This window comes from Peromyscus maniculatus, chromosome 1 (assembly GCF_049852395.1).
Source record: "Peromyscus maniculatus bairdii isolate BWxNUB_F1_BW_parent chromosome 1, HU_Pman_BW_mat_3.1, whole genome shotgun sequence".
NCBI classification, from domain to species: domain Eukaryota; kingdom Metazoa; phylum Chordata; class Mammalia; order Rodentia; family Cricetidae; genus Peromyscus; species Peromyscus maniculatus.
This window is the reverse complement of record NC_134852.1, coordinates 66,013,729-66,028,097: the sequence shown is the minus strand read 5'-3', so window position 1 is coordinate 66,028,097 and position 14,369 is coordinate 66,013,729. Positions and strand designations below refer to the sequence as shown.

The 14,369-nt window shown below is 42.3% G+C and overlaps 1 protein-coding gene across 1 annotated transcript in view; it reads right to left on the bottom strand.

Annotated features, from left to right (window-relative positions):
* Positions 1 to 125: 125 nt before the first annotated feature.
* Cyfip1 (cytoplasmic FMR1 interacting protein 1) overlaps positions 126 to 14,369 on the bottom strand; it is a 92,851-nt gene continuing 78,607 nt past the window's right edge. The window contains 8 exon segments of the mRNA XM_042277176.2: positions 126 to 809; positions 2,773 to 2,920; positions 3,419 to 3,657; positions 4,538 to 4,632; positions 5,262 to 5,334; positions 6,016 to 6,146; positions 8,284 to 8,374; positions 9,835 to 9,978. Coding sequence (XP_042133110.1) covers positions 645 to 809; positions 2,773 to 2,920; positions 3,419 to 3,657; positions 4,538 to 4,632; positions 5,262 to 5,334; positions 6,016 to 6,146; positions 8,284 to 8,374; positions 9,835 to 9,978 — 1,086 coding nt within the window. The 3' untranslated portion in view covers positions 126 to 644.

The window sequence follows — 14,369 nt, the reverse complement described above, 5'->3', positions numbered from 1 at the left end:
GTGCTAAGTTGTTTTTGAAATATGTCCTCATCTTGTCCGAATGACACTGATGGAGCTGAACCCACTCTCTGGAATATGGGCATGTACAGGGACTATCCTGACATGCCAATGAATGAATACAAACAGATTGCATTAATTTTTATTTCTCTAATCTTTTAAGTCATATCTCACAAATTATTGATTTTAGTGGAAGCAGAGGAAACAGTTTCACTATTTTGGCATAAAAGGGAGCAATGACTTAGAAAAGATTTCCTAAAAGACCATCAGAAAAATCTCTATAAACAAAGCTAATCACTAAGTTTAACCAAAATTGGTAGGGAATTTTTTAAATACAATTAGTTGGTATTATGCTTCTTACAGTATAATAAATGAATTCAGTATTTCATAGCTAGCTACCAGAACATTCAACATAAAAAATACCTGGTAAGATCATAGTAATGGCAACAACTGGCAACCAGTATTCTCATACTTCCAATTCCAAAGGCATATACAATTTTAGTCTAGAAAAATAAGTTTTATAAAGTTAAGCTTTCAGATCAAAAAGCATCCCTTAAGTAGGTTCAGACAAAATAGCCCCTAAAAATTTCAATATACATAAAGACAAACGTGCCATCATCAGTAACTGGATGTTGTGAACTTAGCCCTCAGCTGCTGGCTAGGGACTGGTGGATGGGTGGCTGGAAGCAGCGTACATGTTCCACAGGTGTGCTCTCCCCATCACCAGATTTCAAGTACTTGTCCAGGATAGTGATGATCTCATCATTGAGAATCTGGAACTTGCGAATCCTCTCCACCATCTTCTTCAATGGCTACAATTAGATCAGACTTATATTTATTATGCTTTAAAATGCAAGGGTTCTACTACAAAAAATTATATTGTCCCCTACCACCTTTTAAATATCACCATTGGACTAACGAATACATTTCCAATTTAAATTTGCTTCTTTGTAATTCTGATACTATTAAGTGTAGACCTGTAAAACTTAAAGGCATGTTCATTCAGTTATCAGTTGTCTATTGGCCAGGAGTGGTAGCTCATGTCAGCACTGCTATTTAGGATGAAGAAGGTTTACTGTGAGTTCAAGACCAGCCTGGGGGTACATGGTGAGTTCTAGGTCATGCTGGGTGACCCATTTTCTCCAAAGCCCAAAAGCAAACCCAGAAAAAGAAAATTAACATGAACACAGTATGTTTAGTATGCAAAGACCTGTGAAATAATAAAATGTAAGTTGTGTATTTCCAGTTTAACAGTACTATGGAGAAGGTGCTTTGGCCAAATCTCTAAATTTGGGTAAAGGTCACAGACACAGAACTTGAAAGCACTGCTGGTTCTGCCCACAAGGAGGTAAAGATGAGAAGGGTAGACTGGGTTGAAGAGAGCACCTGGTCTACATCTGGAGACTTCACGAGAAGCTCTAATAACACAGGGTGGTAACTGGCAATGAACAACAGCAAATCTTTGAAGACGACATTTCAATCAGGTTAAACGAAACAGAACCCTGCAAATAGTCATGTAATACAAGCATATGACATCTTACATGACCTTCAGAGACTCCAAAGCCTTCAAATACCAGAATTCGAATATAAAACAAGGGGACATTCCAGTTTAAATATTCCTGCCAAGATTTTTTTTGTTTTGAGACGGTTTCTCTGTGCAGCTTTGGAGCCTGTCCTGGATCTCACTCTGTAGACCAGGCTGACCTTGAACTCAGATCCGCCTGCCTCTGCCTCCTGAGTGCTGGGATTAAAGGCGTGCGCCACCACCGGGCTCCTGCCAAGATTTTAACCAGATTAAAATGGAGGAGAATGTTTGAAAGTAAAAATCTCAGCCAACTTAACCTGAGTCAAAGACACAGAGGAAGAAAATACTCTGACTTTATTCCAAAGAGCCAAGGAAATGGAGGTTTGGGGGCTAGCACAGCCCTTCAGAAATGCTCACACTGAGTTCATTTCCACCTGTGGCTGTTCTCTTTATAAAAAGCACTTTTCAGGTGTGACTGACATTAGGGACGTCAAAAGAGCTCCTGGATTTGTCCAGGCAGACCCAATGTAATTATCTGAGCAGAAAAGTTGTGTAAGTTGGAGACAAGAAAGATGTAGCAAAAGCGGGTGATCCCTTGTGGCTTGAAGGTGCCATGTGGAAAGCATGTGAGGATATGAGCTGGCAGCAGGAAACCGACCTCATTCCTACAGTTAAAAGAAATTTAATTTGGCCAGTGACCTGAGGAACCTGAAAGCACATTCATCCTTCAGGGCTGCCTGGGAAAACATTCCTTTTGGTTTTGTAAGGCTAAGCAGGGCAATCAGCTGAACCCTGCAGACATTTACAAGTGAGATAATCAATGGTGGTATTTCTGTTCTTAAACCTATTGTGATTAGTTCAGGGAGCAACCAATAACTAATACAACAAAGTAGGTCACATGGAAAGCAGAAAAAAGTCTAACAATGTTCTAAAAGGAGATATGAAAGAGAAAGTATTTGAGAACATAATGGCTGACTATTTTCTACAATTCAATTGTGGGGAACTTCATAAGATGATGAAAAGATAATAAAAGCAGTTTCAGAAGCACATTATGATTTGGAAGACAACAATCTGCAAAAATAGTCTCTATGGTAGGATGAAATTACCTTAAAAAAATAGAACTGATTTAAAAATAAAAAAATTTCTGGATTTCTTTTAGTTTAGATTGCATTATGTTTAAACTTGAAATTTATGTTAGGATAAAAAAATTCCTCCCCAAGACAAATGTATAAAAGATTTTGTCTACATACCACATTTTTGATAATCTCATCTTTGCCATCATGTTTCTGAACTTTGAGAAGATGGTAGCAGAAATCCAACACAGCAAAGCGCCGCTGCTGTCCAAGAAGTACAATGATCATGCAGCCAGCCCAGTGGAGCCCATCTCCAAAACACTGCCTAAGAGCACCAAGCAACAAACAGAATGAATAAGCGGGAGAGAACAATGATCAGGCCACATTCATTTCTTTGTCTACACAGACTCCCAGACAGGAGAATGATGAGCACAAGCAATTTCCCAAGTTTTGATTAATGCCAGTTTGGTAGGTTACAGACTTATGAAGAATGACTTTAGGGAACTGCTACCCAGAAACAGGAATGCTCAAATTTTGCCTTCAGCTGCTTTGGATTCAGGTAACTAACTCCACTATACTTATCCTGAGTCCTTTCTTTGGCATCAAGGAAGGAACCCACCTCACTGGCATTTAACCAGTTCAGGGTTTGTACACTTCCTAAAAGAGCTGTGTCATCTTTCTAAAAGCTTTGTCATCAGTGCTGACCTCACATTTGTTCTTTCATCAACCACCACCACCACCAGTTCTCTTCTCCCACCTCCCCTGGACCTGTCCTCTTCCAGAGAGTCATCCTCTTCCAGAGAGTCAGAGAACGCACACTTACTCCACTGTAAACTCGTGTGTCCCTACAGGAATGCAGTACACAAACTGCATGGCACTCCATAGTCTGTGAAACTCCACACACTCATCCACATGCATGACCCCATTGCTGGGCAGAGGCCCACGCCAGATGGGATCATCCAGAAAGGTCCGGATCCGTGTCAGGATGACTTCAAACATGGATAGACCACAGCAAAGCCGTTCCTTGGTCAGTAAGTCCCCCTCTCTTGCGATTGCAATTTGCTGCAAAGATTACATGGAATAATTACAAGTCATGCTACAGTATTGGAGGGCTAAAAACAAACTACCCCCAGGTCTGCTTATGACATACTAGATAGAAAATGCTAAGCTGGCAGAAGAAGGTTTGTGGATGCCATATCAATAAGTTAAATCAGCAATTAAGTATGTCCTAAAGATTAAAATGGTCTAGTCAAGTCAAGAATAAAGTAAAGCTATCCTTAACTGCAAGCAACTCTGACTCCAGGTCATATGGCAATTTCCAAAGATATTTTTGGTAATCACAAAAAATATACTGGCTTCTATTGGGTAGAAGCCGGCAATGCCACTAAACATAGAGTCCACAAAAAAACAAACATGGTTCAAAATGGCAGTGGTACCAACAATTAAGTATGCCAGCTCTAGGGTAAACTTTATTGTGATACCTTGCCTTTTGTTGCAATCTCTTTTAAGAAGAAACCCCAATTAAAAAGCTCTGTACAGTAGGACAGTGGTGGTACACACCATTAATCTCTGCACTCAGGAGGCAGGTAGATCTCTGAATTTAAGGCTAACCTGGTCTACAGAGCAAGTTCAGGACAGCCAGAGCTATACAGAAACCCTGTCTTGAAAAAAAGGAAAAAAAGCTTTGTTCATGAAAGGGTGACCTATGACAACAGGTAACATCTTTGGAGTACATCTATCTTTGCTCCTGAGATAGATGTTTAAACTCTTTCTACATAACCATCTCTAATCCTCCCAACCTTCTGGATGGATACCCCTGGAGATGGAGATCTGAGCAGTCTTTTTGACCTCCCAATAAATTCTCACTGCTTCCAACTCCTCCATCGGTCTGATGTGGATTTCCACCCGGTGTGCAATCCCTAGCAACGGCAGCTCCTCTTACCTGTGGGGTTCCCAGCCTTTCAATCAGTGGGACAAGATGCAGTGGGGCATACTTGGATTCCAGTCTTTTCATCTTGGCATCAACTCTCTCCCCCTCTGTGTGGGAAAACAATCTATGATGCTTTGTCCTTATACAAGATTAAGCAATTGCAAAAGTTTTAATTTTTTAAAAGGTAACTTCATGGATGCAGATTTCTTTTTGGACAGAGTATATTGTATTAAAATATACAGTATATTAAACTAGCTCATTTACAACTTTAATTCAAGTTGATAGATTTATTTACTTGTAGAATGTACTAGTCCATTTGGAATCTGCTGGACTAGTGTAATTTTTTCATGCAATTATCAGCCAACAGAATGGGGAAGCATGAAAGAAATATTTAACGTGCAGTTTTCAAAACTCATTGAAAATTCTAAATGTGATCTAAAGCAAAACAGTACAATGATCCTCTTTACTCATGACTCCCTGTGACAACTATTAACTTAGTGGTCATTCTTTTTTTTTATTATCTCTACTTCCCTGTTTCTGTGCTATTTTGAAACAAATCATAGACGTCATTATGGTCATAAATACTTCAGTTAATGAACACTAACCATGTTAGACACTCCCCACAGGGCCTCCCTAGCTATGACTGAACAGGTACCAGCATAATTGTGAACACTGACTGGCCTTTTGCTTCGGCTGCACAGTGTAATGTGAACTCTGGTTCATGATGCACACTCACCTTTCACATGGACTCGAGGCAAGATATTCTGGAAAGGAGCTGCATGCAACAGGTCACAGACTTCTTCTAAAGACTAAAGCGGAGTAGAGAAAGTTATCCCAGGAAGGGTATCTCAGTGAAAAAGATTACAAAGGTCTGGTGCAGAAAAGTTATACTTTTCTCATTAGTATAAAATAAACATTACGTAGTCTGTCCACAGAATTCCCTGGAATAGTGGTAATGTCCCATTGAGCTACTTCTCTGGCACACAGGAAAAACACTTTTTTATTGGGGGGTGGGAAACAGGGTTTCTGTGTAGTCCTTAGCTGTCCTGGAACACATTCCGTAGTTAGGCTGCCCTCAAACTCAGAGATTCGTCTGCCTCTGAGTGCTGAGATTAAAGGAACGTGGCATGCCTGGGCTTGAAACAAACACATTATATTCTTGTTTCCCAAATGTAAGGAATCAATAAGCAGCCATGAAAAGTGATATGGCTGGGTGGTGGTGGTGCACCTTTAATCCCAGAACTTGGAAAGCAGAGGCAGGTGGATCTGTGTGAGTTCGAGGCCAGCCTGGTCTATAGAGTGAGTTCCAGGATAGTCAAGGCTACACAGAGAAACCCTGTCTTGAAAAACTGGAAAGAGAAAAAAATGATATTTTGCAACACTGCCTGTCCCATATCCTACTAAAGAACTCCCAAAGGGGGGGAAAAAATCCTTTGTCACCAGCAGTGAAGAACCTTGACCACCTGGGGTGGGCTGAACTGAGAACTCACCAGACTTTGCTCGATGAGCAGGCAGAAGAGGACAGCATTGCCCACCTCCCGCAGGTTCTGGAAGCATACAGTTTTCAACTCTGCATACTCCACAATGTCCTTCAGCTGGTGGTGGAAGAACTCTAGGATGCCTGTGGTAGAGAAGCGAATGGTGGGGGAGGTTTCAGGGATAGCACCAGCACCTGCCATTCTGACACTGCCTGGTTGTGGAGATTGCCACATCCTTCTGGCAACAATGATTTATATCACTTGGCACATCCTTGAGACCACAGGGGCTAGTCTCTGACACCCTTCTCAGTCAACTCAGTATGTTCAGAGAAGGCTATGATGACAGAGGCTGCCACCATACCAGAATAATAAAGGAGAGTCCAGAGCATCATCTCTAGAGGATTCAGATAAGGCGTTTGACGAGCTCTGTATCTCTACAGGCACAGAAAGTAGTGTGTCTAATTTGAGAAAGAATATCTGAAAACCCTGCAGCTAATTTCCTATTGGTGGGAAAACGTGGCATACGTTTTCTCTGAATTCCCACAGCATTTTAGTCATCTTTGCCAATGCCTGGACAATGTAACACGGCACAAGAATACACAAGCCAATATGGCTAACTTGAACCATACAGCCAATGCCAACCTGGTCAAAAATGGATAGGCAGGCTACTACGACATCCTAGTAAGAGCCCAAACTACCCTGAGAACAAAGTTGGGTTTAACATACTTCAAACCACTTAAGCCACAGGTCAGCCCTCAATGTCTCCTCAAGAATCTACCCTCCTGCTCACCTCAGAGTCTTGTCCCTGCCATCTCCCACATGGCAGTGATACTATCTAGCTATCCAGTGTAGTGGACACCCTTCCACCTGGTTCATCCCTCAACAAGCATGAGCAAAATTTAATGATGTCAACTACTGATCTGTGTTCTACCAAGACTCATCTGATCTAATGGCTTTCTCTTCAGCATTTAAATTTCCATCTGTAGTTTTATTGCCTTAACATTATTTATCTGCTCTCTATCAATGAACTGGTGAAATAGAACTCTTCTAAGCCAGGACCACTCTGGTGGTTATTTTCTTTTATGATGGCAGAGTAGTTCCCTCAAATGCCAACTGTATCTGGGAGCACAGCCACATCAGCTGGCTGCTCATCAGGATGGCATCATGTGTAGGCTCAAGTCCATTAACAAGACTAGATTAGAAGCACACAGGGGACAGTAGTGAAGCATACCTCTACTGGCATTGGTGTTTTCAGACGACTAGATTGTCGTGACCTAATGAATAGATTCATCTCTTGATCACGGCATTACTACGAGGTGAGGTAAGATGGGGCCTGGTTGGAAGAAGGGGTCACTGGGAGCATGTCTTTGGGGCTATATTTTGCTTTGGACTCTTCCATATTCCCTTTGTCTGCTTTGTTTGCCAAAAGGCAAAGAGCCTCTTCTTCAATATGATCCTGCCACTGTGATGTTCTGCCTCAAAACATGGAGCCAAGTGTTCATGAACAGAACCTTCTAAACCCGAGTGAAAATAAATCTCTCTTCCCCTGAGTTACTTTTCAGAGGTATTTGATCACAGCGATACCAAAGTAACTGATGCCACCTTTGGAGAAAATGCTATCAGGTAAGTGTTTATAAAAGGCACTCTTGAGTGACAGAGTTTCCGAGGTCCAGCTTAATCCTAAAGCAACACTGACATCATTATGGATATTTATTTGGATGGCCTCATACCAGCCTGCAGCGAGGCATGTAGGTTGACCCAGAAGTACACATCTAAGGACTTTTGGTGAAGTTCTTGCAGCCTGTGAGCCAGACAGAGCAGAATGTTTTCCAGACCAACTAGACTATGAAATGAGGCCAGGGGAGGGAATAAGGAGCAGGGCGCTGTGGCTGCTCTGAATGCTTTTCCCCATTAAGGCCAAAAGGACAATAGGACCTGGTAGTTAAGCGCCCTCTGCCTTTCTTGGTAGGCAATTATTTTCAGGATCTGGGATAACAGTTCAATAGCATAATATCAAAATCCTTACTGGCTAACAAGCTGGATCCCTCAGCTTCCTTAACTGTAAACAGGAATCTCAAAGTAACATCCTGCACACTTGCCTGCTGCCTACTGGTAAAGTGTATTTGTTTCTTCAACAAACAGGCAAATTATGGTTTGGGCTTCTTGATCTCCCCCTATCTGCTGGGAAAGACAAATCTGATTCTTCTCAATAGCTTCCAACTCGATTCCCTCCTCTTCAGGGATGTACTCATGGGGGGTACTCCAAACACCCTTGCTCACCAGGGGAGCCGTATTCATGTCGAGGAAGGCGGCAGATCTTGGGCATCACTTCCATCAGAGTTTTCACATACTGCAGGATTGTGCCTTGCAGCTACAAGACACAAAGGCTGTGTTAGCTACCAGCATCCATTCTCATGGAAGGCTGTGGCAAGTGTGTGCCCTGAAAATTAGTCCATTAGCCGAATACACAGTTATGACCAAGACTGTAGACTCAGTTTGGCTAAGGATTGAAATTCCACCTGTGGAAGTATAGAACCCTCCACCAGATATCTACAGAGATGACTGTATTCATACTCATAAATACAACTTCCCTTCTACGACACAAGTGGCCAGGAAATACAGCAGAAGAGTTCACATTCCCATGTAGCTCCCTGTGGACCAAGAGTGCCAGGAGCTCCAGAAGTGATAGCCCTTACAGGACAGTTTCTATGTCCTCTGACAGGCTTAGGATGGTTTCTAGGCTAGACCACGACACCTTTGTTTTCAGCCATAGGGAGTCAGTATTCCTATGTATTTTCTTTGTTTTGTTTTGTTTTGTTTTTTGTTTTCCAACTTTCAAGTATGTTGGAGCAGATCAGTCCATAAAGTATGAGTGGTTCCTAGGGTCATAGCTGTGCAAATGCCCACTGTCCTACATTGTAGTTAAGTGTGGTAGTTTGGATGAGAATGGCCCCTAGAGGCTCATCTATTTGAATGTTTAATCACCGAGGAGTTGGATTATGTGGAAAAAGACTGGAAGGATTAGGAGGTTGGGCCTTGTTGGGGCAGGGGCAGCCTTGTTGGAGGAAATGTGTTGCTTGGTGGGCTTTGAGTTTCAAAAGCCCTCGCCAAGCCCAATGTTGCTCCCTCTGCCTGCTGCCTGCGGATCAGGATGTCAACTCTCAGCTTGTTCTCCAGCACCACGCCTGCCCATGTGCTGTTTCATATCCCGCCATGATGACAATGGACTGACCCTCTAAAACTGTAAGTAAGCAAGCTGCCAATTAACTGCTTTCTTTTATAAGAGTTGCCTTGGTCATGGTGTCTCTTCACAGCAACAGAACAGTAATTAAGACATGCATCTTTAATACAACCTATGCGCTATAGGTCTACAACTTCTCACAGTTCTGTTAACCTTGGCTACGTGTTAAGTTCAAGACAATGTCCTGTCTTTGATGGACATACTTTGTCCATGTCTTTCAGGCTATACTCAGGTGGCCACAAATTCAAACACTTTCTTTTATAGGCTGTACAGGATAGTTTGATGTCAACTTAAAAAGAGCTAGAGTCATTTAGAAAGACGAACTCAACCAAGACAATGTTTCCATTAAGACTGGCCTGCAGGCAAGTCTATAGGGCATTTTCTAGAAGTGTCTGAAACTACACTGGAAGCAAAAATCAGTTTTTGTTTCTGTATAGAAGTTCACACTGGCATATAAACACAGCAGGGTTGGTGTATCTTACATGTTTGTTAGAGACTCAGCCCAGACAGAAAGACCCCTGCCCCATGGCTGGCCTTGTCTACCCCACAGAATCCATGCTGCAGGGAAAACTCCTTCCAGAGAAACTCACCAGGCTCTTAACAACCTTCAGCAGCTCTTCCATGACCACTGCAATGCCCTGGTAGCCAAGCAGCCGGCAGATGACTTGGAAGTGAGGAGGCCCCACAAAGTTCCGGTAGCTGCCATAAATGCTGGAGTAGGCTAGGTTCAAAGCCTGGTAAAAAGAGGACAGAGTTTTCGATACAGTTCTCATGTATTCATGCAGATGGCATTTGGAGATGTGTTAACTACACATCCCATCTTAAATGAAGGGAACCAGCGACTTTGTGCAGAGGTTTTCACCCTTTTTGGAAGCAAACTGTAAGCAGAGAACCTAATGGACAATGGAGGCTAGCCTCTTAGGGAGGCAGAAGGGATTCCAGAGCTGATAGGAGCAGTCCCCTGGGATAGGCGATGAAAGGTTTTCATGCAGGAAGGGCCTCTAAACTTGTAGAAGGACCAGGTATGAAGAGTAGGGAGATCCCAAATGAAAAGATTTCATTTCCTTCCATGTATCTCTTAAACTTCCCTTCTTTGATCTGTTGGTCTCTTTCTTCACACAACATTGGGGTAACAGCCCCTCTATCCCTGCATTATGATATGGGTGCTGGGGATTTGAACTCGGATCCTCATGTATGCACAGGAACCACTCTTACCTAAGCCACTTCCCAGTCTATCTTAACTTTTTTTTTTTAATTTTGTGCATTGGTGTTTTGCCTGCATTTATGTCTGGATAAGGGTGTCAAATCACTTTCAGCTGGATTACAGACAGTTGTGAGCTGCCATGTGGGTGCTGGGAATTGAACCTGGGTCCTCTGGAAGAGCAGCTACTGCTCTTAACCACTAAGCCATCTCTCCAGCCCTGTCTTAACTTTTTAAAATTAACGTATAGTATGCATTTGCTGTGTGTATAATTTCCATTCCAGATTTAAACTTGATTTTGTGGGGCTGGAGAGATGGCTCAGCCGTTAAAGGCTAGGCTCACAACCCAAAATATAAACTTGATTTTGTGGCTCAGGATATCCCGATAAATTTACCAGTCTATCCTGGTAAATTTCTATAACCATTTGAAAAGCGAATCCTGCTGCTGTGTGGTGTTGTGGTCCAGCTCTTCATTGCTGCTGATTTTGTTTCAACAGATCTACCAGATACTGAGAGAAGAGTTGAAGTTCTAGTGTATAACCTGTGGAGTGAATCCTTTCTTTTAAAAATCAGTTTTTGTTTCTGTACAGAAGTTCACACTGGCATATAAACATAGCAGGATTGGTATATCTTACATATTTTCCCCTACTTTGCTCTGAAGTCTAGCTTATCTTATATTAATATAGCCACTCCTGCTTTGTTCTGATTAATATTTGTATCATAGAGCTTTTTATATTCTTACCTTTACCTTCTGATATCATTAACAGAAACCGAGCGAAGTTGAGCATATGGCTGAGCTAAGGATTTTTGTTTGTTTCTATCCTGAGATTCAAACCCAGGACCTCATATACACTAAGCAAGCATCTACTACAAGATACACATACACACTGGTCCAATTACCTTTTAACCCATCTGCCAATCTCTATCTTTAAAAAGAATTACCCAAACCCAGAAAGACAGTCATGGTATGTACTCACTCATAAGTGGATTCTAGATATAAAATAAAGAACAATCAGACCACAGCCCATAGAACCATAGAGGCTATATATATAGTATGGAGGTCCCTAGGACGACTGGGGCATATAATAAATTTCGGTTCTACTCAATTATTGAAAAAAAAAATAGCCAAATGAATGGAAACACATGAACTATGAACCAAAGGCTGAGGGGCCCCCAGCTGGACCAGGCCCTCTGAATAGGTGAGACAGTTGATTGGCTTGATCAGTTTGGGAGGCAACTAGGCAGTGGGACCAAGTCCTGTGCTCATTGCACGAGTTGGCTGTTTGAAACCTGGAGCTTATGCAGGGACACTTGGCTCAGTCTGGGAGGAAGGGACTGGACCTGCCTGGACTGAGTCTACCAGGTTGATTGCAGTCCTCGGGGGAGGATTTGCCCTGGAGGAGGTGGGAATGGGGGGTAAGCTGGAGGTAAGGGGAGGGTGTGGGAGGGGGGAGAATAGGGGAACCCGTGGCTGATATGTAGAACTGAATGGTATTGTAAAATAAAATAAAATTTATATATAAAAAAAAAGAATTTAGGCTGCTTACAAATATCACATTTACACATTGGTCTCATGGGGCATAAGCCTATTCTCTTTATTTTCTGTTTGGTCTTTGTTTCCCATTCTTCTGTTTCATTCTTCCTGCATTACTAATTAAAGATTTTTAGAACTCCATTTTGATTCACCAGTAGTTTTTTTGAGTGTATGTTTTCATATAGATCAGTGGTTCTCAACAGCTTTGGGGGAATGTTGAATGACCCTTTCACAGGGGTCACATAAGACCATCAAAATACACAGATCTTTATATCAGGATTCCTAACAGTAACAAAATTACAGCTATGAAGTAGCAATGAAAATAACTTTATGGTTGGAGGGTCACTCCAACATGAGGAACTGTCTTAAAGGGTCACGGCATTAGGAAGGTTGAGAACCACTGCTCTAGATAATTTGCTAAGTCTACTGTTGCCAACATTTGCTGATTGGAACTTTTGGTCCCTCTGTCCTCCTTCCCTTTATTACTGTTAAGCATGTCCTGAGCATACAATGAGAACCTCATCATGGCTACAAGGATTTCAGTGTGCAAGAAAGAGCTCAGCACATCTGAGTAAGGCCTGTTTACATCTCCTAGGACTTGACTCCTTCAAACATTCATTGTGTTCCTGGATGATAAGGTTTTCTACATCTGGAACCCATGACCAGCATAGTGTGTAAGCTTGTTTAGGTCACTTATATAAACTTATTTATTATAGTAACTGCTTTTCTTTGGCAGGTTTCAACAGTTAGAGCCGGTCACACAGCTAGTATGTGCCTGCCTCCCAGCCCCAGAGAAGCTGAGACCTGAGGATCTGGATGGCTTCTTCTCCCTGGGCACAACACTTGATACATCTGCTGAGCCACAGAAGGAAGACTCACCTCCATTGATACATCTTTTGTCTGTGTGGTCCCTGCTTTGCCCTCACTGTATTATACTGCAGCCCTAGGAGGAGCTCTGGTTAATCATAGAGGTGGGGTTTGTCATGGACCCCTAACACAAGAGTTGGAGCCTATGGTGCTCATAAAAGACTGGTTATTTGGACCACTCCTACAGTAAAGACCCTGCCCGTGCAGTGCCAACCCCTACAACCTCATCACATCACATCACATCACATCACATCACATCACATCACATCACATCACATCACATCACATCACATCACATCACATCACATCACACGTGATGGAAGCATAACCAGATCAGGCCAGATTAACCCTCCCTCCGAGTCTTCCGACCACCGGTGTGCTCCAAAGGCTGGGATTCTGGGTAAGAGTTTTGCTTATTAATAAGAGATTCACTACTTGACAAACAACAAAATGAAAACTACTAGTGAAACATAGTGACTTCATGTTACAGTTGATAATGTGCACTCCCAGAGAAGCCCTGGCTGGGGCCTATGGCAGTGCTCAGCGAATACTTGGCCCCCGGCTTCTCCACCCAAGTGAGTGTCTAGTTACTCTGTGGATTAGGTTAATCCCAAAGAGGAATGGGAAGGCTGCTCTGTTTTTGAGCAGGCAAGTTTGTAAACACTGTACTTAAAAATATTTAGATTCTGAGGGTGTCCAAACTCATAGATCCACTCAAGATTCGGTTGCCCAAGTCAGACAATCAGAAGACAACAGATGGCAACCCGACAAAGCCTTCTATGTTGTTGTTGTTTTTTGAGACAGGGTTTCTCCGTGTACCTTTGGAGTCTGTCCTGGAACTCGCTTTGTAGACCAGGCTGTCCTCGAACTCACAGAGATCCGCTTGCCTCTGTCTCTTGGGGGCTGGGATTAAAGGTGTGCGCTACCACTGCCCGGAAGGCTCATATATCTTAGTCGTGAGGGAGTGGCACTATTTGAGAAGGATTAGGAGCTGTGTCCTTGCTGGAGCAGATGTGGTCTCCTTGGAGGAAATGTGTCAATGGGGGTGGCCTTTGAGGTTTCTAAAGCCCATGCCAGGCCTAGTTAGTGCCTCTCTGGGCCTATGGAGCAGGGTGTAGCTCTCAGCTACTGCTCCAAAACCATGCCTGTCTGCTGCCATGCTCCTTGCATCACGATAATGAACTGAGCCTCTGAAACTGTAAGCAAGTCTCAAATTAAATGCTTTTTGAAAGTGTTGCCTTGGTCACGGTGTCTCTTCACAGCAACAGTGACTATAACATTACCCTTTAATATTTTTACTTTGTAATATTTTTAATGTTGATGCGTTTTTATTATTTATTATTATTCATATTATCAGTGAATTTTGTTTATATAAATATATACATATATATGTAGGCATATATAGCTAGACAATATTTTCCCCCTTTGGTTTCTCTTTAGTCAAAAGTTTCCTTTTTTTTAAAACCTCCCTCTACATTAATAACATTTTGATTTTACATTACTAGTTTTAAAGAAATATTCTT